The sequence below is a fragment of the Corythoichthys intestinalis genome, chromosome 3, assembly GCF_030265065.1.
Source record: "Corythoichthys intestinalis isolate RoL2023-P3 chromosome 3, ASM3026506v1, whole genome shotgun sequence".
In the NCBI taxonomy this organism is placed as follows: Eukaryota; Metazoa; Chordata; class Actinopteri; order Syngnathiformes; family Syngnathidae; genus Corythoichthys; species Corythoichthys intestinalis.
The window spans coordinates 6,382,994-6,408,379 of record NC_080397.1 but is presented as its reverse complement, the minus strand read 5'-3'; the positions used below and the strand labels follow the sequence as shown (position 1 = coordinate 6,408,379).

General features: G+C 42.8%; 1 protein-coding gene across 3 annotated transcripts in view; it reads right to left on the bottom strand.

The window, feature by feature from the left end:
• The window catches only part of LOC130912784 (uncharacterized), a 239,286-nt gene that overhangs the window by 166,441 nt on the left and 47,459 nt on the right, over positions 1–25,386 (bottom strand). For 2 of the 3 annotated variants that reach the window (XM_057830826.1, XM_057830827.1), the window contains exons 5-10: positions 22,991–23,114; positions 16,328–16,404; positions 16,134–16,194; positions 15,846–15,881; positions 15,271–15,469; positions 947–15,139 (exon numbers count right to left, since the gene is read on the bottom strand). In XM_057830826.1, coding sequence (XP_057686809.1) covers positions 947–15,139; positions 15,271–15,469; positions 15,846–15,881; positions 16,134–16,194; positions 16,328–16,404; positions 22,991–23,114 — 14,690 coding nt within the window. The remainder of the gene's footprint in view (positions 1–946; positions 15,140–15,270; positions 15,470–15,845; positions 15,882–16,133; positions 16,195–16,327; positions 16,405–22,990; positions 23,115–25,386) is intronic. The other variant, XM_057830828.1, reaches the window with a different exon arrangement.

Here is a 25,386-nt window from a genome sequence, read left to right as displayed (position 1 = left end):
AAAAAACTTGTATTTCATTAAATGTATTAAATTGAAAATCATGTCCCTCGTATCGAAAATAGTACCGAACCGTGACTCAACTGTATCCGTGCATCCCTAGTAGAAACCGATGGTGAGTCAAATTTTACGTCGGATGTCGAAAACATCGTGTCGAAGCGAACGTATGTCGAGGTACCACTGTATTGCAATCATAAACACTTTTATTTGTTTGACATATCCTAAAATTTATTCTGACCGTAAATGTTTGTAATCAGATTACTCGTGGATTACTCGATTATTAAAACTAACGAATTGGAAAATTTAATCGATGACTTAAATAATCGATAGCTGCAGCCCTACAGTGAAGTGAATTCCTTTCATGGCCCTGCTGAATTATTTCTGAATTTCTGTTTGTCAGTCTTTGGCATTCCCTATACTGTAATATGTTAGCATGAAGATAGCGTTAACTCAGAGTAGTTGTCTCCCAACCAAAGGTTATGGGTTTGATGCCCTACCCTGCCATGTCAAAATGTCCTAGAGCAAGCTACTGAACCCCACATTGCTCCTAATGCTGCGTCATCAGTAGCTGAATTATAGAAATTTTGTCAAAGCACTTTGAGTACCTTGAAGGGAGAAGTGCTAGCCCATTTACCGTTCTTCAAGAGATGGTGTTGTAGTTGTACAATATTTCTAATAGCAAAACTGGGGCGGAACAAGCGCTAATGAATACTTATAAAATTGTTTTAATATGTTTTGATGTGTTTTAAGTTTGTCAGAGGGGTAGAATTTTCCAAAGAAATGCCTATATACCGCAGATAGGTTCTCTGTATGGTAAGGTAGTTGATGGTTATGAGGTTCATGTAAAAAAAACGGACAGCTGCACAAAAATAATGGAGTAAGTCAGGAAGGGTTGGAAACAAAACAAAGGAAAGGGAAAGCTAGCAATAGCATGATGAGAAGCACTAGCCTTGGAGCGGTTTCTTGTGTCAGGAGGTTCTTCGAAGTCTCAGTGTTCAGCAGTGTAGCCATACTTTCATCTCCCTCACAAGAAATGACTCGCACCTGAGGTTCTACCGGACCTTCTGCCAAGGACAGGCACTCAGAAGCGAGTCCTGTCTGAGGTGACTCAGCTAGGGTGTCACAGCTTCCAGTTCTTGAAGTACCGCTCTGTCCTTCTGTGCCACTCTCTGTGTCTCCTGACCCTTGGGAGAGTTTGTCCACTTCGTATGCGGGTTTTGAACTTTGAGGCTGCGGTTGGGTGGTGACCACAACTGCAGGTTTGGGGGGATCCGAACTTCCGAACATTGACCCGAGTTTCACGCCGAAAACCGACGCCGCTTCTTCCTTTCCTGGTTGTTTCTCATCCTGGAAAATACCTGCTGAGAGACTTTTAAAACCAGAGAAGAGACCTCCTTCTGGTTGTGGGGGCTGAGATGGTTTTGCATCCATGCTTGGAGATGTTGAGGATGAAAAGAGGGATCCGAGTGATGAAGTTCCTTCAGCAGCGACGGACAAGAATCCAAATTTAGGTGCAGCTATGTTTGGTATTTCAGAGCTGGTTTTGGTCTCAGGCACAGGCTCTTGGGCTTCAGGAGGTGGAAGTGATGTTGCTTTATCAGACACTTCAGGTTGGTCTTCATCCTGTCCAGGTTTCTCAGATATTTCCACCTCTTGTTCAGGAATAGGACTTTCGTTACCATCTTTTTTATCTGCATGTTCAGCTTCCTCCAATGACCCCTTTTCAGGAATGGAGTCCTCTGTGGTTTCCACATGTTCTACAGTCTTTTCAGATGAAGGCTGAGGCTCCTCAGACTTTGTCGCTTCAGGACCCTTGAACATACCAAGAATGTCTCCTGTAAGAGATTCAGGGGCAATGCTACTCGGAAGGCCAAAAAATGAGCTTTTCTGTGGCTGCTGTTGTGGTTTTTGCGGTTGACGAGGAGCAGACGACCCAAAGAGGGAACCTGGAGAGCTTGAGAAGAAGCCACCAATACTTGCTGGTTTACTAGGTGCGCTGGGAGGGTTGGAGAACATTGACATGAAGCCAGAAAATGGAGTCGGCTCAGGAGGCTTCTGGGGTCCTGGCATTCTGGGTCCTGGCATTCTGGGCCCCGGCATTCTCTGTCCCCTCATCTCTGTAGGGCCTCTTATTCTTGGTACACCCGTTCTTTGCCCAGGAGGGACAGGTGGTCTACCTGACAGAGGCTGTGGTAGAGGTATATCAGGACTGGGCATCGGAGCCTTTTTATCCACAGTGTCTGAGAGCACAATTTCTGGTGGCTTGGTTAGAGGACCTTTATCTTCGTCTTTTATAGAGCCTAATGGAATCGTACTATCAGAGTCTTCCTCAAGTACAAGTGGCTGTTTTACTGAGGGTTCTGCCTTAATAGGTTCCTCTGCAGTTTCTGATGTTTCTAAGGTTTGGAGGGTAGTCACTGTTTCTGTCATGGGTTCCTCTGCTTTGGCTACACATGCGTCCTCCGCCTCTGTAACCTCCTTAACATCAGTAACATCAAATGAGTCAGATGTTGTTTTTTCCACATCAACTGTTTGTTCTTTCAGTTTTACTTTCTCTATGTTGGGTTCTTCATCTTCACCGAGAGTCTTTGGTGGACTTTCGGGGTGCATATGTGTTTCTTGCTCATTAATTGGTATGTTTTCAACACCAAGTTGAAAATGTTCTACTTCTATCATGTTGGGTCTGCCAACTTCATCGCAATCCATAATTGTATTCTTTACATTGTGCTCCATGTCCAATACCACAAGCGGTTTGATTTCTTTTCCTGTCTCTGATTCACCAACTTCCCTGGATTGGTTGTCTGATTGTTTATCAGCAATAACAGCTTCTGTATCATGTATGGTGTCATTCTCTGGTAGACTAGTTAGCTTTTGTGTATCTGACACTACATCGGACTCATTTTCAGCACACAGTGGAATTTTTTCAGTATCGTCCTCTCCCGTTAATGGAACATGATTGTCAAATGTCTGCTTGGACCAGTCTTGTGTTTCTTCACATTCATGTTCATTCAATATGTTATCATTAGCCTGAGGCTTGGGGTCTACATTAACTGTAGTCTCGGGAGGTGTTGCATCTTCCCTTGTACTCGGCTCGAGAGTGTCCTTCGTTTCTGAGGGTTTTAATTCTTCAATTGCACTTGGCTCCATCTTGAGAGCCTCATTCCTTTCTGGGAGTTTAACGTCTTCGCTGGGGCAAGGTGTTATCAAGAGAGCCTCTTTTGTTTCTGGGGATTTTATATCTTCACTTATACAATTAGCCTCCGTGACAGGAGCAACTGATTCTGGCTCTTTTTTGGACTCCTCCATGAAAGACATTCCAAACATCCCAAACCCAGCTTTGGTTATATTTCCGTCAGAGCTAGCTCCAAGTGAGAAAACAGAAGAAACTTTAAAACCTGCCTCTGTTTCAGGTGTCTTATTCTGCTGGTTCTGTCCACTTAATCTTGAGAACAATCCTTTTTCAGAGGGTTCTGAAGCTCTGAGTCCTGTTGGTTCTTTATGTCCTGCTACCGGCATTCTTGGTCCAGCCGAGGGACTGGGACCTCCAAGCTTGGAGAACAGGCCTGTGCCTGGGCTATCTTTATTGAAAGAAGAACTTTGGAGGATGCCTCCAAATAAAGAAGATCCAGCACTAGCCGGTGCAGGACCTCTTGTATTTGACCCCTGTTGGTGCCCAGCTCCCCCAAACATAGAAAACAAGTTTTTTCCTGTTGGTTCTTTAGGTTGAGGGCCTCTTACTGGTAGACTTCCAGCAGTTGGGCCTCTTGGTCCAGCTTGTGAATTACTACTCGAGCCACCAAACATGGAGAACAAACCTTTTCCTTGTGATTCCTGTGGACTTGAAGATGGTGACAGTCCTTTGGCTCCTGGGAATGCAGGGGTGTTTGACCCACCAAACATTGAGAGTAAACCTTTTCCTTGTGGCTCTTGAGTGGTGGACTGAAGTAATGGCCCTTTAGTTTCAGGGGATGCAGGAGCATTTGACCCACCAAACATTGAGAGTAAACCTTTTCCTTGTGGTTCTTGTGGACTAGACTGAGGTAATGGTCCTTTGGTCTCAGGAGACACTGGGGCATTTGACCCACCAAACATTGAGAGTAAACCTTTTTCTTGTGGTTCTTGTGGTGCTGATGAAGGTGACAATCCTTTATTTTCAGGAGGAGGAGGAACATTTGACCCACCAAACATTGAGAATAGACCTTTTCCTTGCGATTCTTGTGGGATTGAGTGAGGTAATGATCCTTTGGTTTCAGGGGAGGCTTGAGAATTTGATCCACCAAACATTGAGAGTAACCCTTTTCCTTGTGGTTCTTGTGAGTTTAAAGTAGGTGACAATCCTTTGGTTTCCGGAGGGATGACATTTGATCCACCAAACATTGAAAGTAGACCTTTTCCTTGTGGCTCAGGTGGGGTTGACTGAGGTAATTGTTCTTTTGCTTCAAGTGATGCTGGAGCATTTGAACCCCCAAACATCGAGAGTAGACCTTTACCTTGTGGCTCCTTAGGGGCTAATTGAGGTAATGGTCCTTTTGTTTCAGGGGATGCTGGAGTATTTGAACCACCAAACATTGACAGCAAACCAGTTCCAGTTGTATCTTTCGTAATTGAGGTAGGGAAAATACCTCCAAGTACTGACGATCCAGAATGGGAAGTCGTGTGCTCTGGGCTTGCAATTCTCTTTCCTTGTTGCTCATTAGGCAGTTCATCGATCTTAGCAGTTATACTATTGTCCTTGGAAGTTTCTTTGTAAGAACTGTCTTCAGAAATAGAAAAATGAGCATCCTTTTCAGTATTGTCGTCAAGTTGTTGGAATTCTTCAGAGGATTTTATATCTGATGACGATTCTGTCATTTTGTTGAGAAACGTTTTGTCAGGCGAGTCAAGAGTTGTACTATTTTCCGCACTTGGAGGTTCTGTATCTTTCTCTTCTTGGGGTGATGTTACCAGATCACTTGGTGGCTTATCGTCTTCTAGCTGTGCTACTTGTTCTTCAACAGGTGGTTCACAAACGGCAACGCTCTCTGCTGTCAGATCAGCATCGGAGACAGAGGCTTCCATATCAGGATGATCCATTTTTTGCCTGTGATCATTTGCATTGAAATCCTTTATTGAAGTCTGTGGTAACCTTTCAGGTAAGCAAGGTGTAGTTTCTGTGCTAATGACATCTGTAGCTTCATTACCCAAAGATGTACTGTCATCGTGAGGTTTAGAATCTTTCTGACATTCTGATAGGTTGACAGCAGTTGCAGTGGTACCTTCATCAGTAATATCTCCTTCAGATTCTTCGGGCTCCTCTTCAATTGCCTCATCTTCTGGTGAACTCGCAGCCGAGACAAATATATGGGGTAGTCTGACATATGGTCGCGGCTCACTTAGCTCCATCGGTTTTTCAACAGGTGACATGTCCGTAGCATTAATGCCAATGTAGATGGACTTAGGTTGGCTCTTTTTGTCTTGTAATATAACACTTCCAGTACTTAGATTAAGAGAGTGTGTGTTGGACTCATCTGATATAGTTTCAGATGAACCTTCACACACTTTAAGTGGGGGTTCTACTAAAGAGTCTTCAGTGAGGTCGACTTTGGAAAGTGTTTTGTTTCCTAGTTCATTTGGTGAATGTTGAGTTTTTTGGACAAGCTGAACTGTGACACTGGATGATGATGTCACAGGTCCATGATACCCGGAGCCACTGTATTTTAAGATGCCGACTTTGTCTTGTGATTCAGAAATGAGTGATGGTCGCCTAGGCAAAGAACTCTCCAAAGATGCAGGTGCACATGGGACGGTACCAACTAATGCTTCTACTCTTACATCAGGAGAACATGCAACATGGTCACCATGATCAATTTCCAAGGGTGTGGGATGAGACTTTGGGTCCTTTGGTGTAGACCCAGTTATTGTGAGGTTTGGTTTGACCTCTGCTTGCTTGCTATGGACATGATCATTGGAACTTAGACCACTAAACATTGAAACCAACCCCTTGACTGGAGAGGATGCCGGTTGGGGCGGAGGCGTTGAGTCTTGTGTTTGGAGTTTCACTCTAAAATCCTGTTCCCCTGCATGCTTTAAAGATCCTTGCTTTTCAGTCATGGGTTGTGACACAAGTGCTGTAAATCCTGCTGCAAACTCAATAGAACTGGTAGAGCTTGAACCCACATTTGGTACATAATTTTGGTGCATAGTGAGGGGGTATCGGCTTGTCTCAGGCTGTGTTGATAGTTGAGGGGTTGTAATTGTCCTTAAAGGTTGAGTACTGTCAAACTTCAGGGCATTATCTATTTTATGTTGTTCAGATACTTGTATAACAGCTGATACATGTGACGATTGACTGTATAAAGTCTGAGAACTATCGATTGTTTGTTGAACATATGGTTGCATGGTAGGGGGTTGCTTTTGATAGCTTCCTGTAACACTTTGCATTGGACTTTCTTCCCAGTTTTCCATAGTTGGCTGCTTGATTAGATTTTTTGGTTTTGCAGGAATACTTCGATCTTGTCTTTGCAACATGGTGACTGATGTTAGGGAAGTCACTGAACCTGCAGGTGTTCTGTAGGTTTCAAGACTAAATTCTGTTCTGTTTGGATATATTTGGGAATATTTCGTAGCTTCAAAACTTTCTGCACTGGCCTGGTGATACGTGAGGTTGTTGGAGGACGAGACGTCCAGTGAAGCTTGAATACCAAAGTAGGGTACAACATGAAGTTGTTTTCCTGAGAGGTCAGTCATTTCTAGTTGAGTAGTAGTGTGATTATTATGTGAGAATTTACACATTTCCTGAGGGTTGGGAATTGTCCTATACTCCTGTTGTTGGGAAAGGCAGCTTCGATGCAAAGAAGGTAACGAAAGATTGTTTACACTCGAAGTCTGACCATTTGTGATCTCATTTTGAGGATCTACCGTTAGGTCCACTAAACCTTGTAACAACTTCTTTTTGATTTGCCTCCCACCTTGCTCTATTTCTAATAATTCTTTTTTGGTGTTGTGATTAGTGAAATTTATGGGCTGTCCATCTTCTCCCTCAGTAAAAATCCTGGAATTGTTTGTTGTTTTCACACGGTCTTTTGCAGAGAAGTCCACTGGTTTGTTTGTTTGCGGGTATTGTTTGTGCAAGGAGGACATTAACTTATTGGCATGGCATGATGGTATCTGTCTGTGCAGGTTCTCTGTTGTGTTGAGTACAGTGAGAGCAACCTTTCGTTGCTCTGATCCAGCTGGAGATATCTTGTGGTATATAGATTCTAGTTCAACTACCAGTGGTAGGCCGACAGAGTCTTTCCTTGCCATCACTCGTGCACTTGGTTTATTGATGAGTGAAACCGCTTCATGAAGACCTAAACAAGACTCTGCTGCTTTTATTTCTGTGATCTGGGGTGGCTTTGGTGACATATCTAGGGGAGTTCCTGTTGTGGAAATTACAGAAGTGGATGCTGGGACCATATCTGATAAAATGGCATCTGAACAATTTAACTGGGGTGGGATGGAAACTGTAATCTGTTTTTGACACTGAATCCACTCGAGGGATTCTTGAGGGGGAAGGTCTTTGACAAGTGCAACGCCGACAGAATTGTTTCGTGCAAGCTGGCGGGCAGTTGGTTTCCCTTTCATTAAGGGAATTCCTTTAGTCAGAGTGTCATGCATCCTTGTGTCGGGTACTAGCGATTTTAAGCCAGTTGGTTTGGAAGACATGTCAAGTGCAGCTTTGATTGAATTGGCCGGTGCAGAGGCTTCCCCGGGGCAGTGTTCAAAAGAACACTGTGGCTGTGACAACACCCTGTAGTGAGCGTTTTGAACATCTCTCGTGGCTGACCGTTTTTCATAGTTTTCATGAAAAGGAGGTCCTTGGAGCTCTGTGACTTCTTTGTAAGACAAGTCATGAGACTCCCAATGACTCGGATCTAGGTGTTTTCTCTCTGGACTTACTGGTTTTCTCTTTGTCAGTGCAAGTGCTTCAGAAGTCGTCTCAGGTTCTTTTGTCACACTTTTGTCGCCTTTAAGCGGAGTTTTATCCTTCTTTGCGGACATGTCTAGGACAGCTTTGACTGACTTTGCTGACTCACTGATGTCATGGTGTTCAAGAGACCTGTATGAAGTAAATGTAAACAATGCCCTTCTGCTGTCGGCACAAGTCTGGTGTGGTTCAGACATATCTAGTACGGCTTTAAACAAGTTTGCTGGCATGGTCACCTCTTGGCTTTTACTAGACCGAGAGGAAATGGATGTAATGGTTGCTCTTCTGCTGTCGACACATGTCTGTTGTGATGACCACTTGGCAACTAAAGGCACTTGGGGTTGCGATTGTACATTGGATGTGTAATTTGGATGCTGTTCTTCAGTGTGGATTTGCTTTGGAACAGGACTCATTTGAGGAGAAGATGTCACTGATTGTATCGATTTAGATTTCGCTGCATGGGTGAAACAATCCACTTGATGGGTCTCATTCTTGGCTGGTGTCACATTTTTATGCACATCCACTGGTGTTGCAGAATATCTGGATGCAGACGATCTTCGGACATGTGACTGAGGACAGGATGTTTCTTCAGGTGTGAAACATTTATCAGCAGTTGTGCAAGTGCTCTGCAATGCGTCCCAAATTTTTGACTTATCTATTAAAGTCCACTTCCCTTCTTTCTCCTCTTTATCCATCTGTTTGGTAAGATCAACAGCCACCTTGTCAGTCAAGACATTTTTCTCAGGTTCTTTACATTGTTTTAACTTGTGTTTAGAAAAGTCAACAACCTCCAATTTTTGCTTCAAAGCTTCAGATTGCGAAAATTTATCAGTTGAAGGCTTGTTCTTTTCACTGGTTGCAGAAAAATCCAATACTTTGTGGCTCAACCGAGTACCAGTCGATGAACCGACGTAACGGTTCGTATGGTAAAGTTTAGTTTCATCATTTGTGTAGGGATTCAGGATGTGTAACTGTGGCGGTTCTTTGCGAGTATCTTTTGGAATGGGGGATAACATATCTGCAGGAGGGATTTCGTTGACAGTGCAAATCGCAGAGACTGGCGCCTTGGAGTTTTGTGGAAATATTTTGGACTTGTCTGCCTGAGATTGCTGCCTTGCTAGTCGAGGTCTCTGATATGAAGACATGTTGGTTGAAGGAACTGAAGCTGTTGGTGATGAAAGCGTTGTAGGGGCTGGACTAATAATTGGGGAAGGCGGTAGATTGGCTGTCTTGAGTTCAGGCATCTTTGACACTGATGGCTTCTGGGGAAGGTTCCTGGTGACATTTGAGGACGGCTTGCTAGCTGACACGGTTGTTGAAGACAGAAGAGTATGAGATTTACTCACATTAGCAACAGACGACTTGGAAATGTTTTTTCCTGAGACTGCAGAGCTTGTTTTTGGTTGAGATTGGTCCATGGGTGTGTCTTCCACATGCCCAATTCTAATTTCAGGGATTGGGTGATGTTTCTTCGGAGATACTGGCTTGGAGGACCCTGGAGAGGGCGAACTAGAGGATACGCCTTTAACTCCCTGATTCATCCAGTAAGGTCCTCCGTGAGCTGCTTTAAGCGAGTTTATTGTCAGATCAGCGGCTTTCATTGGGGTCTCGCACTGGTTGTGAAGGTTTTCTGCTGGTCCCACTGTGATCTTTTTTAATTTGTAGACTGTGAAGTCCACTGGAGCTTCGACTTGGGAGGATAGAGATTCCTGAAACATCTGAGAGAAGCTTTCCAGGTTCATGTTCATTATTTTTTCACCTTTTCTTAGGGCAGACGTAAGATCCTCTGGAGCATCCGGAAGCCCTGATCTGATGTGAAACTGGTCAGGAAACCAAGGAGCTTTTTCTTCTACAAAAAGGGGGATTTTAAATCCACACAAGGTTATTTTTTCCTTTTCTTTCTGCGTTAGAATGTTTGCAATGTTTTCTGTGATGTTGTTGAGCGTTTGTAGGTCTTCTGGAGCAGCACATGCATAAAAGTGCCTACCAGCTCTGTCCGTTAAAAGAGAGTAAATATAGCCCTCGTTGGTATATACATAATATCCACAGTCCCCGGTTTCTGCTGGCCACCACAGCCCTTGATCCAGCAGTGACAGCCATTGTTGGTACCATTCTGAGTCCTCGAAAAGCATTTCATCATTGAACACAGTGCAACCGGCTGATTTGCTTAAATCCATGGCTCCACGCGTTAGATCCACCGGACCCTTTTTATTGGCGAGCCGTTTTAAAAAGTCTGTAGCTGACTTCAAACTAAAGTCATCTATAGTTGCATCTTTTAAAGTTGTAGCCTTATCAGATACGTAGGTGAACTCTGTGAGAGACTGACACCGATTTAGTCTGGTGTTTGACTTGTAGCTAGACAAATTTAGTCCTCCACCGTGCATAATCCAGGGTTGTTGCTTGCTGCCAAATTCATTCAGGTGATCACAGCTCGTCCAGGGTTTCTTGTCCCTGCAGGTCATATCAAACAAAACTAAGTCTTCATTCGGTTCCAGGAACCGATTTCTGCTTTCAAAAAGTGGGGCGGTCGGATCCGTCCATGGATGTGATGGCACATTAAAATGACAAATATCTATTTCTTTAGGACTCGGCCACATGTGACTCTCCAACTGGGATGCTCTGGCTGCATCTGTTGGAGGGGCTCTGTATTCACAGTAGTTTACCTGATCTTGAGTGGCAAGAGCCTCAGCGAGGGCATAGTCGTTGAGTTGCTGCCAAAGGAGTGCCTCAATGAGACACTGGTGCTCGTAGAGCTCTGGTGGAATCACGCCATGCTCTGTAAAGTTATACAAAAGGTCCTTGTAGCCGTACTCTCCTTCTGTCCCATACAAGAGACGCTGAATCTCTTCGAGGTAACGTTGGGTGGGGGACACCGAGGGATTTTTCCAAACCGGGGGCGGTGGTTTTTCTGAGGGGTTGACAGTTGTAGAAACTGGAATTGAAGATGTGACTGATGCTGTACTTGATGGGCTATCCTCCTTAGTTTTGGGAAGGAGACGGTTAAGTAGGCCTTTTTCCTTTTCTGAAGCAGACGTGCCGATGTCACTCTGGGCAGTTTTAAAAATGCTGGACAACAGACCGGTAGATGCGCTACTGGTGGTGGCTGGTTTCACTTCACCCTTTCCGATGATAGAGGTCTTTGAGGATGACTCCTCCCCCGAACTTAACAGACCAGAGAGGAAACCTTTTTGATCTTTTGAGCCCTTTTCTGCAGCCACATCGGGTGTGGAATGCATTTCCACGGGTTTTGTTCTCTGCATCTGTGGACGTAATTGTCCTGCACGTGGTGGCTGCTGCTTTGTTTTAAGGTTTGCTTGGTCAGCTGGGGACGATGTTTGCTCCACATTAACAGACATTTTGTTGAGCAGGCCAGAAAGTAGCCCACCTGATTCGGGTGGTGCTGGGCTTTGGGTCGATTGAGCACCTTGAGTTTTGGGTGCCTGTTGTTCCTGAGATGCAGTCTCACCAGACGCAAGCTTCAGAAAGCCTGAGAGTAAGCCTCCACTTTGACTAGGTGGTTCTGTCGTGGAACGTTGAGTATTTTTTCCTGGCGGTTCTTGCTGTGGAGATGATGCTTGATTCAACAGCCCAGACAGTAATCCTCCTTGTTGACCAGAGTTTGCTCCAGAATTTTCCTGAGATCCGGCACTATTTGATTTACTACCCTGTTGAAGCCTTACTTGTGGGGTAGGTTGCTGCGGTGCGTTATCAGTGGTTAATTTACTAAACAAACCTGACAACAGTCCACCTTGCTGTGGTTCACCGGCAGTGGCAGCAGGTTGTTGGGGTATTTGGGTTTGCCTGCGAAGCGGCTGCCTGTTGGAAGGATTCAAAGGTGGTTCCCTTTGCTTCTGTGCTGGCGAAGGAGGACCTGATGAAAAGAGTCCAGACAGAAAACCTCCTTGTTGATTGGGAGGTTGCTGGGTTGTCTTGGGACCTGTCATTTGTGCTTTTTGCTGTTCTTGTTGACTACCTGATGAGGTGGCAGATGGTGGAGTACCTGCATCTGTAATTTTGCTCAAGAATCCAGTGAGCATCCCTGCAGGACTGCTAGGGGGCGGCTGCTGAGGGGGTATTTGGTTTTGCCTATGTAAATTTGGTCTGATGCCCTGTTGTTGAGATGATTGTAACCCTGGTGTGCCACTTTGATGCTGGTTCTGTGATTTTGCAGGAGCAGAGTCTTGGCTACCGATTCCAAAGAGGCCTGAGAGGAAGCCACCCTGCTGAGGGGCTGCTGACTGTGGCTGAGATGATGGAGTGGTAGGTTCTACAATCTTGTTAAAAATCCCAGACAATAAATTGGCTGATTGTTGATTGTCTGTTTGGGCACCTTGGGTACCTGAAGGGTCTTTTTGTGGCTGTGATGTCACGGCTTTGGTTTTTGGTGGTATTTTTTGATGTTGGTCTAAGGCAACTACTGTCTGCTGGTCAGCCGGAGAGCTTTCCAAAGAACCTGATTTGATTTCTCTTGATAAAACCCTTGATTGAGGTGTACCTTGAGGTAAGCTTGGTTCTTTTTCATTAATTTGGGTCATTTGATTCACTACATCTGTGTTGACCTCCTGACTAGGCTGACTAACAGAGTCTGTGGCCTTTTTTAAAAGTCCAGACAACAGTCCACCTATTGGTGGTTGTGCACCTCCAGCCTGTTGTTGACCTGGTACTTGACCAGATTGGTTTTGTGCCCCAGGTGCTGGTGGCTGATTTGGAGGAACCGACATGTTGTCAGAGGCAAATTTTAAGAAGCCAGATAACAGTCCTGCCGATGGCTGTTGTGCAGCGTTCGGTGTTTGGGAAGAAGGCGGGGAGGGTGAGGAAAATATACCTGAAAATAGTCCTCCCTGTTGAGGCTGACTGTCCCTTTGGATTTGCTTAAGCTCTTCTGTAGGGCCGAGTTTCAACAACCCGGACAAAAACCCTTGAGGCTGTGGAGTTTGTGGTTGGGAGTCTGGTTGTTCTTTGGCTCCAACATCAGTCTGAATCTTGGAATTATTGTCCAACAATGTTTCTGTTCCGCTGGCAGTGCCCTCTGATGGCTCAGTATGTGGTTCCGTAATATCACTCGGTTTGGTGAGTGTCACACTTGGAGTCACTGGATTTTTTGCGGGTTCCTTAGCTGGTTCACTTTGAGCCACTTTGAACAGGTTTGAAAACCAGCCCGTTTCAGTGTTTCCTTTTGGGGTGCTTTCGAGTAGTGCAGCACGAATCGGAGAGGGTGTTCTTGTGGGACTTGGGGATGGACTCCTTGGTGGCACACTGGTGTCTTCCCCAGTGGCAAACTTAAGAAATCCAGACAGCACTCCTCCCTCAGGTTTCACTTCACTTGTAATTAGATGATCTTCAGAGGAGAAGAACGGGATCTTGAGTTTGCTGCTTAAAAACGATTCCTCTGTCGGTTTGGGACTTGTTGTGGAGCTTTCAGGAGTATTTGTGGATATCAAACTGGAGAGAGATTTTCTAAAAGGACTGAACAAGCCTGTATCTTCTGGGGTTGTCTCAGGTTTTGGTTCGGGTAACACAGAGGTTCTTTGTTGAATCTCCGGTAGTTCACCAGATGATTCAGTCTCTGGGAGAAGCTCTACTGATCCGCTTCCTGTATCTGGAAGAAGCTCAATGGAGCCACTTCCTGAATCTGGTCTTGGTGTGACCTGTGGACTATTGTTAGGACTAGGGACTGGGGTTATAGAAGCATTGCTGGCAACTGATGTACTTTGTATTTCTGATGTTTGAGGGGATGGCTCTCTTGATGTGGGTGTACTGGAAAACAACCTCATTGGACTAAGCCTCCCCAGCACAGATTCTAAACCAGAGGCAGTCTGGTTTGCAGCTTGTGCATCTGTGTTCGTTGACGTCTGGGTAGCTTCAGCTTGCCGAGTGGATTCTGATGATTGGAAAGGTATCAGAGATTGCAGCGAGAACTTCTTCTCCGTGGGAGGATCTTGGGAGGCGGGTGGAACGATGGCCACTGGTGGAGACGTACCACTGCTTTTCGGAATGAAAGAAAGAAGCTTGGAAATTCCAGATTCAGTTTGAGGAGTGGCTTTGGAGGGCAGGGTGTCTGTAGACGTCACTTCGGACGTTTGCGTAGTTTCAGGGCTACTTTTTGGGATCATAGAGAGCAGTTTGAAAATACCGGAGTCATCTGTGGGAGCTTTGGAAGGTGCTGAAGCGTCTGGTTCATTGGTGGTTTTGGAACCAGTGATCGTACTGAACAAAGAAGTCATAACATTTTTAACACCTGATTTATCCTCGGTTTTGACGTCCCCGACTTTTGCGTCCTCAACTTTGATGTCTTCAGCTTTGTTGTCCTTGGCTTGGACGTCGTCATTTTTACTGTTCTCAGGCCGCACGCTTGGGAGTGACGGTAGTTTTCGCCTCATGGGTTTCTGCTGTGACTCGTAGCTGTTGAGCTCCTCTTCTTTCACAGCCAGATACTGCGAAACGGAGTCAACTAAGCACTTGAGTTCATCCATAGGGTCAATATAGTACTCACAGGGCTCCTCCTCGTGCAAGAAGCTGGACACAGGTCCCATTCTGGACCCTGTAAAATGGGGCACATACCTGCTAGGATAGTGGTATGACTCATGCTCACATGCAACATCAGTCTCTGCAAACATCAGGTCTTCAAGTTCCTCATCTGATCCAAAGGAGTACTGCATTTCATCAGAGCCCACAGATCCAAATTCACTCCTGATCCTGGCCGCTTCTCGTGCTGCCTCCTCTTCACGGAACGCCGCGTAGCTATTCTCTAAGGCCGTCTTGGCCCACAATCTGGTTTTAAAGAGCAGACCATCCCGGTCCACATGGTGTTGGAGGTGTTTGACGGATGGAATGATGTCGATCTCAGGAGGTGGAGACTCATCCTCAAAGCTGCCGGCTTCCCGGTAAACCAAGCGGACATCACCATTGCCAAAACCTGGTGGGTGTCGGTGTGCGGAGCGTTCCTCAGGTGAGAGGGCATCACATTCCACTGTCTGGTAAAACCTTCTGCCTCTGGATTTATGCGCTGCTAGCGGAGTATCCGTAATGCGATAGATGATGCTCTTGTCATCATCCTCCCATATCTTCTGTTCTGGATCCAAGTAGTCATCCAGGATTTCCGAGTCAGGCAATTTGTACTTGCCCTCCCAGTCCTCTACACCCATGCCAGAGTCCACTGGGACTATTCTTACACTACGCCTTCTGCTTGACCGCCTTGGCGGGAATGCAAATGAAAAGAAAGATTGCAACAGCAATGAAAGGCAGTGCAAAGAAAAGAAAAGAAAAAGCGTTAAAACAAAAGACGGAAGGAAAACACCATAGTAAAGAAATACAATTATGATTACCCGGAACCCCGCAGGTCCTTGTCAAAGCTGTGGAAAGAGTCAGAGTCCCGCAAGAGCTGCGGGTGCTGGACCCGATCCCCGATGGGATACTGATGAGCTGACGAATTGGTCTGTGAGGTATTGTAATAGCGTGGAGGAAGCGATCGGACGCCTGCTTCACCGTCATGGTCGTCCATTGCACTGTCGTGGTCGTCGAAAGCTACATTAAAAAAGAAAAAAAGAAACACGTGTGAAAAACTTTTGAAGATAGGCCAAATAGTCACAATCCTCATTTTTGTTTGAATAATTACGTTATTAAGATGTAACACAGTCCCAGTATCAGAACAGCTTGCAGACATGTGGGTTAGAGAAATGCTTCTCTCTGGTGTTGAAAACCTGTACTGCAACATCTGTTTTACCAAATTTAAGCATAAGCTTTTTTGACTCACATTTTGAAACCTCAATTCTAACTTGAAGCTCGGCCCATTGTTGAAACACTCATTTAAAATTGAAAATCATGACCATCATTTGAAACCCTCCAGTAGGCAGTTTTTTTGAGAACTTCCATGCATGCTTTGTCTCATCTCTTTACGTACTTTGCTGGTCAGTCCATCCAAAATAACTCCAGCTGCCTGGTGGTAAGCAAGCAGTAAAACCACAAGAACAAGAAGAAGAAAAGTCACTCAGGGAAGTAATCACCACTGAGGAAGATGAAGACCATTGATAATGATGATGATGATAATGGTTTTCTCCAAAAGAAGGAGAAAGAAAACAAGAGGATGCAAAGAAAATAAAAGGAATTGTATCATAGACTTGAAAAGAAATAATGAGAGGACATCAACATGAAAATGTCAAAAGTACAAATATCTGTATTTTGTACTTACAGCACTGCGAAGGTACGGACGCCATCCTCCCCCTGCGAATTGTGTCGTCGCGTGGTGGATACTGGCACAAAAAAAATCACATTTCATATGAATACATAAATACTGTAGTTCACTAGTAATGATCCAAGAATTACTGTTGTGATCCCTTTCCGCCTGCAGGTGTCAGCAATGCATGAAAGGTAAAGTGAACTCACTTCTTGCTCGTCAATGTTCATGTTGTTAATGCGATCCAGTTTACGAGTCCAATATTTAGCTTCGAGCTCTGGAATGTCTGAAAGCAAAGGATGGTTACGTTCACTGTAGAAATGACAGATATTGACATTATTTATATAGGTCAAAGTAATTTTATTGGTATAAGGATTTGAATTTATTGGCAGATGAAGCTCTGAAACAAATCCTTACCCTCAATTGAATTGAAAACCCTAAATTTTTTCCTTAAAACGTAAAAAACTGAACCAAGAATTTTTACTGGGCCAAAAATATATTGATTTGCATGTTATTCATTCTTCAATATGTCAAATTCTCCTTTACTGTAAGCTGAATTGCTGAAATACAACAACCTTTTGAAGATATTCTAATTTTCTGAGTAGCAGTAAGTTTTAAAACGGAACCAAGCTTCGAAATCCTCCTTTTAAACTCTAACCTTTGCTCTAAACCTTAACTTGGAACCTTATGACTGTCTTGAAATTAGGCCTGAACGATATTGGAAGAAACTATCATTGTGATTTTGGGGAGGTTTGCGATATATTGCGGTATTATATTGTGATATCAAAACTAGAAGAATTTTCACCAGTTAACTTGAATAGAGGCACGGTGACAGAGTGGTTAGCACGTCCGATCTTGGGTTCAATCCCGGGCTCCGGCCTTACTGTGTAGAGTTTCCATGTTCTCCCCGTGCCTGCGTGGGTTTTCTCCGGGTACTACGGTTTCCTCCCACATCCCAAAAACATGCATAGTAGGCTGATCAAACACTCTAAATTGTCCCTAGGGATGAGTGTGTGTGCGAATGGTTATTCGTCTCCTTGTGCCCTGCGGTTGGCTGGCAACGGACTCAGGGTGTACCCGTCCTACTGCCCATAGTTATCTGGGATTGCCTCCAGCACCCCCGCGACCCTGGTGAGGATAAGTGCCTCGGAAAATGAGTGAATGAATGAATGAACTTGAATAGCTCTGTTTGGGATAAGCCTGACAGATATTTGGAAAAATGAACATTGTGACATATTTTCCCAATGCTCAACACTAACTTAACTTTTTTCTTAAGGTGCCCCAGCAAAAAAAATTTTATCAAAAATTAAAATTGTGAAATTAAAAATGATCACTGCTAACTCCAGGCAGAAGGCTGGGTAGACCCTAAACAGGTTGCCAGCCAGTTACAGGGCACATACTGTATAGACACATAACCATTTACACAGACACTCACACATCCGGACAATTTGGTGTGTTCAATCAGCATACCATGCACGTTTTTTTTGGGATGTGGCAGGAACCCGGAGAAAACCAGGCAGGCAGGCATGGGAAGAACATGCAGACTCCACACAGGAAGGCCGGAGCCGGAATTAGACCCATGATCCCAGAACTGTGGGAATGTGTTAACCATGTCCCACTGTGCCGCCTTCATAATGTAAATGATTTTAAAACAAGAATATCATAGAAAAATGTTTGTCTTTATTAAATGCTACATTGAGTGAGTCCACTTAAATTCACTCACTCTTTGACGCTCACGCTGCAGAGAGCAGCCTCTCACTTACACAATGAATGAGTTGGCACAGCACATTTCAGACTGGGCTGCAAGTTTAATGAAGATTAACACATTTGTGCCTTTGATTGTAGCGCTACTGAGGCTTCTCTAGCCAGATCAAAGCTACAAACCTGCTAATCATCGTTAACATTAAGTACCAAACGCCAGCTGCACTAGTGACCAACAAAAACAGTTTGGTCGTACTGCTTAGCAAGAGGGAGGGTGAGAGGCTCTGGCGCTGTATGAGCATGAAGCAGAAAAACATGAAAATATATTTTTAATTAAAAACCCGATAATTTTTCACCCGATTCCTTTCCTCTGAAAAATAGCGCGATCAGCCGGAGTTCCGGTAACATGATCGGTTCGGAGACATTGATTTATATCATGCCGTTTAATACAGGCTTGCTGTATATAAAAGGGATCCAGGATCTGCAGACTTGCTGCTTTTATGAAGCAAAACAAAACTTGCCTGGTGCACCAGACTCACCACTGTTCCAGCTATCGAGTCTGACAACCGTTCGGCGGATCAAATTCCCAGGGCGGAGCAAGCCGCAGCAAACAGACAGCGGAGTGGACCAATCGGCGACAGGTCGACATGCCGTTGATAAAGCGACAAGAAACTTGCATGAGGGAATAAACATACGAGGAGAGTGGAGAACGGAGAAGTTTATTCAACATGGCTAGCGCAAGACAGACTGTTGGTTTTAGCGACCTGATGTGTTTTTGGTCATTTAAAACTGAATTTACCACGGATTGGAACATATGCTCGGCTCTCCCGTTCGCCATCGGTGTTGTTTTGGAGACGACTTCCAACACGTAAGAGTGACATTGCTCGTTAAGAAAACGTCACGCAAATAAACGAATCTGATTGCACGGATGATTTCGTTCAGGCTCGAGAGGCCAATAAGGAGATGGTCCCAGAATCTTCTCACAGTGTTTGAAAAATACAGGGAGAATAGTCTGGCGGTGCCAGGCAAAAACAAAACATGTTAAAACAAAACAAAAAACAATTGCACAGTCTGCGATGTGACTAGTGCTGCAACGATTAATTATCAATCAATTAACTCAAGAAATTCGATTAAAAAAACTTCTAATCAACTTTTGCTGCTTCGAGTATTCATTTAATTAGAGTGATGTAGTCATGGTTTGTTTTGAAAGTGTTTGCAATCATTTTATTGATTTGGATGGATACAATGCCATAGACTTCATAATGATTTTGACGGGACACATTCCACAGACACTGTGACACGCCTTCAAGTAGGGGGCCTGCCCACACCCAGCATCAAGAGGAATTATTCTCAAACACACGCACGCAGCGATCTAACACCGGATTTAGGTTGAAAAAGTAGCTGTGAACTGTATCTCATATAAATAGGAAGGATTGTCTCAGAAGTGATTTGTTCCAGGATTCAAGGTAATTATTATATTTTTCGTGCCATGCATGCATTTTGAAACGTGAAAAAAATCAACGGGCGAAATTAGCCGCTACAGCATTGGCGTTATAATTCGCAATATTTACATAAATTAGAGCTGTCCCGACTAGTCGACATAGTCGACGTCATCGATGACGTAAATCCGTCGACGAGCACAACATCCCGTCGACGGTTAATGAAGGGTTAAAAAAAATATATGCGTGGAAAGTTCAGAATGTCGGATGCTCTGTATGCAAGCGGGGAAAGCGGCACAAAGCCAAAAAAAGCGCACCAGAGTGTCCAAAACATTGACTTATTTCAAAGAAACAACGGAGGGTACACTCTTCTGTCCTGCCTCTTCAATGGCAAGCTTGGCTGCACGTCTGCCGTGAATAAACGCCACAAATGCCGTCACCCAGTTTGTAATTTTTTTTAATTTTTTTTTTTCATTTTTTGTACACCAGAGGGTGCTGTCGCCTTACTGAATAATAATGTTTCATTGACATTGGGCCTATAAATGCTATTAGTATTGTCCTTAATGCTAACTGAAAGGTTTATTTCATGTTATGGTTTATTTTATGGTATATAAAATTATACAAGGTTAAAAGGTCATAAATATATACAGTATATACAGTGCTTGCACTCAAGGGAGAGATTGTCAATGATAAGGTAATAAATTAAGGTGAAGGCAATTCATTGATATATAAATAAGGTTTAAAAGGAAAAAGGTGAAAAGTTTTTGTTAATTTCTAATTGTGTTGTTTTATTTGTGTGCACCGCAGCTCTTATAGTGTAATTACATCAAGGATGGAATAAAAGTTTAAAACCATCAGTTTAAGAGACCACCTTTTCAATCGGGATGCTAAACTAGTTAATTCTATCAGCATTTGAACTCATTGTTTATTTGTGATTTATTATTGTTATTTACGTGTTCATTTGTACTTAAATAAATAATTTAAGTGTTCCACTATATTTTTTGTGAATTGATAAGCGTCAACAAAAATTTCATTGCTAAATTAGTAAAAAAAATAAAAAAATTTTTTTTTTTTTAAATTATTAGATTAGTCGACTAATCGTAAAAATAGTCGGCTGACTAATCGGGAGAAAATTAGTCGTTTGGGACAGCCCTAACATAAATAAATCATAACTGCTGTTTTTTTTTTTTTTTTTTGCTTTTAACCAAGAATCGAGACTGTTGTACGTCCATATCTATAAAGAATTCGGGGATTTAAGCATTTACTCACAAGAATTTTCAACTTAAAAAGCTCTTTGTGGTGATAAGGCGGCGCCACAGTGGCTTAAAGACTTGCTAAATGGCCGTTTTTTTTTTTTTTTTTTTTTGCTTTTAACCAAGAATCGAGACTGTTTTACATCCATATCTATAAAGAATTCAGGGATTTAAGCATTTATTCACAAGAATTTTCAATGTAAAAAGCTCTTTGTCTGCGTTTCCACTCGGTCAGCTTTGACAGCGATAGGCCCCCTATGAATCAGCCCCGCGCCCCGTCAGTATATTATGAAGTCTATGACACTGCCCTCTAGTGGCACCAGTGAATATGACAAAACTTATTTAATATGGCTGAATCCAGCTGCTCCCTGTTAAGACCAACAAAAGGTATGTTTTTTTTTTGAGGTAATATGTTTTCTTATGCATTCGTAATTTAGTTTATAGGTATATTTAGCCCTTTTTTGTGGGAATGTGTTTTAATGATTTGTTAAGAGCATTGTAAAAAAATTAAAAACACATTAACCTTTTATAACATTTAAGCTAGCGGCTAAGATCAGGTTTTTAAATGTATTTTTAAATAAAAGTGCAATTCTGTATAATTTGAAGAAACACTGGAATTTTTTTTGTATTTGCATTTAATGCTCTTTTGAAAGTGCAATTCTTAGCAGGCCTTTGTTTTACATCTCCTAAAATTTATTATGCAATGCATTAAATGTTTCTAATCCGATTACTCAATTATTCGAACTAACAAGTTGATTCATTAATCAACTACTAAAATACTATAAAAACTCGATAGCTGCAGCCCTAGATGTGACTAATGCGAATGCGCACATCGCTATGGCAATGTTCAAACAATACAGTGGTATGAAAAAGTATCTGAACCTTTTGAAATTTCACACATTTCTGCATAAAATGAACATCAAATGTGATCTGATCTTTGTCAAAATCACACAGATGAAAAAACAGTGATTTCACAAAAACCACCCAAACATTTATAGACTTTCATATTTTAATGAGGATAATATGCAAACAATGACAGAAGGGGGAAAAAACCTCACATTTAATATTTTGTGCCCCCTACTTTGGCAGCAATAACTTCAACCAGACGCTTCCTGTAGCTGCAGAGCAGTCTGGCATATCAATCAGGACTAATCTTGGCCCATTATTCTCTATAAAACTGCTGTAGTTCAGTCAGATTCCTGGGATGTCTGGCATGAATTGTTGTCTTTAGGTCATCTCAATGGGGTAAAGTCTCGACTTTGACTTGGCCACTCCAGAACGTGTATTTTGTTCTTCTGAAAACATTCTGAAGTTGATTTACTTGTGTTTTTTGGATCATTGTCTTGCATGCATCCTCTTTTTAGCTTCAACTGTCTGACGGACGACCTCAGTCCTGCAAAAACATAGTGCTAAACTTTTGAATTCATTCTTCCATTAATGATGGCAAGTTGTCCAGGCCCTGAGGCAGTAAAACAGCCCCAATTCATGATGCTCCCTCCACCATCTGTCACGGTGGTGATGAAGTGTTGATGTTGGTGAGCTGTTCCATTTTTCCTCCACACATGTTACTCACAAACGATTCAACTTTGGTTTCATCAGTCCACAAAATGTTTTGCCAAAACCTCTGTGGCTTGTCCAGGTGCCTTTTTGCGAACATTAAATAAGCAACAATGTTTTTGTTTTTTTTTGACAGCAATGGCTTCCTCCGTGGAGTCCTCCTGTGAACACCATTCTTGGCCATAGTTTTTCATATAGTTGATGTGTGCAAAGAGATATTGGACCGTGCCAGTGAATTCTGTAAGTCTTTAGCAGACTCTCTAGGGTTCATTTTTTACCTCTTTGAGTATTCTGCGCTGAACTCTTGGCGTCATCTTTAGTGGACTGCCACTCCTTGAGAGAGAGGCAAGAGTGCCAAACTGTCTCCATTTGTAGATAGCTTCTCTGACTGTCGATTGATGAACATCCAGACCTTTAGAGATGGTTTCGTATCCTTTCCCAGCTTCATACAAATCAACGATCCTTAATCGCAGGTCTTTAGACAGCTCTTTTAACCGAGCCACGATACACATCAGACAATGCTTCTCATCAAGACAATTCTTACCTGATGTGTGTTTTATAGTGGGCAGGGCAGCTTTAAACCACTCATTAGTGATTAGGCACAGACCCGACTTAAATTGTTTGGTAAAAATTGGTTTCAATTGCTCTTTAAGTCTCCTTTTGTCATTTTTTGCATGCTATCCTCATTAAAATATGAAAACCTGTAAATGGGTGGTTTTAGTTAAATCACTGTTTTTTCATCTGTGTGATTTTGACAAAGATCAGATCACATTTGATGGTGATTTTATGCTGAAATGTGAGAAATTCCAAAAGGTTCAGATACTTACTGTATATCCTCGACCCGGCTCAAAAAGCTTATTTTCAAACCATAGCCTCCATAATATAAAACCTAACATGCATGGTAGATATAATAGTGACTAACCAAAAGGCATTTCAAAGCGTACGTCCAGCAGCACTTGGTGTGAAGTCGGTTTAGTAGTACCGAAGATCTCATCTTTCCTCATCAGAACCTCTGAGTCCAGACAAATCCACTCACCGGGACCCTCCTGAAACAAATTGAGGACAAAAGGAGGAGGTGTGTTTGCATGCGTGATTGTTATCATGTATGTGCAACAGCGGTGGGAACCTCACATTGATTTTATAATTTATTTTTTAACAGTGACACCTTTTCAAAATGATATAAGGATTCTTGCCGGGAGCAATTAGATAACCTCTTTGAGAAGCATTGGCAGAGTTTGACTTTTGGGGGGGGGGGGGGGGGGGGGGCACATGTTGATGACCCCGAAACGCAGTGTCAGCTCAATCCTAGGTTCAAGTTCAGTTGATGTTGAAGCTTAGGTTTAAAGAAATTCTAAGTATCCATGTGACTCCTCAGGTGTAGTTTTGGCTAAGCAAAGCACGGGACCGTCTCTATGGTGCTAGTCACAGGATCTGTTTGAAAAATAATTTTGACCCATTATGAAAGACTTTGTAGGATTCTTGCTCATTTGATTCATTTTGTTGTTTGTTTAATTGCTTTACAACTTTAATAGACATTGTAACGGCTACGTCTTTATTTTAATGGTGGAGGTTCAGAATTTTTTTAATTATGCTTAATCTTTGAGTTAGCAGGGGTTTGATTAGTCAGTGGAGTTGATTTCAACAAATTCTGCTCAGTTTCTCAGTTATACTTTTAGTTTCAGGGCTAAGGTAGTGCGAGTCAATAGTGCTTGCTTCGCGCGCCAATAGAAAACGATATTAACAGATTTAACATAGTCACATAAAATCAAAGAAACGATCATTGTTCCAAATACCCATGCGTCCAAAACAATGTCACACCAGACTGCCGTAATTCATTTCATTCCGCAAGACTATTATTTTTTTAGATGCGTAAAGCTACCACAACAGAGAGGAGTGCTTCGGTCACTTGTAATCAGTCTGCTGGGGAGTCCCTTTCGTGATGTGATATCACTCCGCCCTGCTTGCGTAGACAGCCCGTGCCCTGCAGAGCTGCTGGATTACAAATGTTGCTGTTCACATTACAATTACTGACATTCTTAAGCATTCATATGTTGTTCTTTAATGTTATGCTAAGCAGGCACCATTGATTCGCGCTAGCCACACCGGAGCCCTGAAACTAACAAATGGTAAATGGTAAATGGTGTTATACTTGTAACTAGGGCTGCAGCTATCGAATATTTTAGTAATCGAGTAATCGACTGAAAATTCTATCGATTAATCGAGTAATCGGATAAAACAAATATATTTTTAGGTGAAGAGCAATTATACATATACATGAGAAAACAAGACATTTCATCTAATCTTGAACCATTTTCAGTCAATCAATGTCTTTATTTTCGTTGTATATTGTTGAAAACAGCCAACAATTGCATCTCAGGTGTAACTAGAATTAAAAAAAAGACTAATTCGCTGCTTTCACTCAAAAAACTTTTAGATCTTATTAATATATATATATATCTTACCTAAAAATGCCGTTACGCTTGATAACACACATCACTTAAAAGTTAGGATTTTTTTCCCACGTGTTTCAATTGAATTTCTCTTTGTGTCAAGCCATTTTTAAGTTCTAGTTAAGTTTTAAGTTAGTCTAAACTGTAAGTCCTGATAGGATTTTGAGTTTTTGCAGTGTTCAAAATAAATGTATGATACAGGCTGTATTGGAGCACATTAGGGACCAGTGCTACTTGGTGTTTTATCCAGCAATGACTACTGAGCTAAAATTGATAGTTAGCATGATTAAGTTTTTATTTTACACCCTCATCACTCCACAATGCTATGTTATGTTAAAGCCTGTATGTAAGACACGTTAGCCACGCATCGACAGTGGTCATAATTAATTGAAACCTAGCCCTCCGCAGGGCTAACGTTCCGTGAGCTAGTAGCGACAGTAACGTTAATCTTATTTATTAGCGCTTAGCGCTCTTTATTAGCGCTCTTTATTAGCGCTTAGCGCTGTACTGCTTTAAGATGGCGGCTGTTTACAAACGCTGCCCAGACGCGGCCGAGTCTGTCATTTTGCATCTAGTTCAACATACATGTGATCTCTATGAGACGCGCCAGACGCTGCCTGTTACCAATGTAGCATTGTGCGGGCTAGTATTTAGCAACGTCGGCGTCGTTTGTGGCGGCTGTCGGCTGCGGTAAGTTTTTTTTTTTTCCCCTTCTTCCTCTCCGCACGTGACAGCGCGTTGTCCCGCATTAAAAGTAGTCTTAGCAAAACGTGATGCTTAGAGCTGTCAAAATAAACGATTACTCGAGGTGAATAAAATTACTCGGATCAGTTTTTAAACTCGAGTTACTCGAGTTGCTCGAGTACTC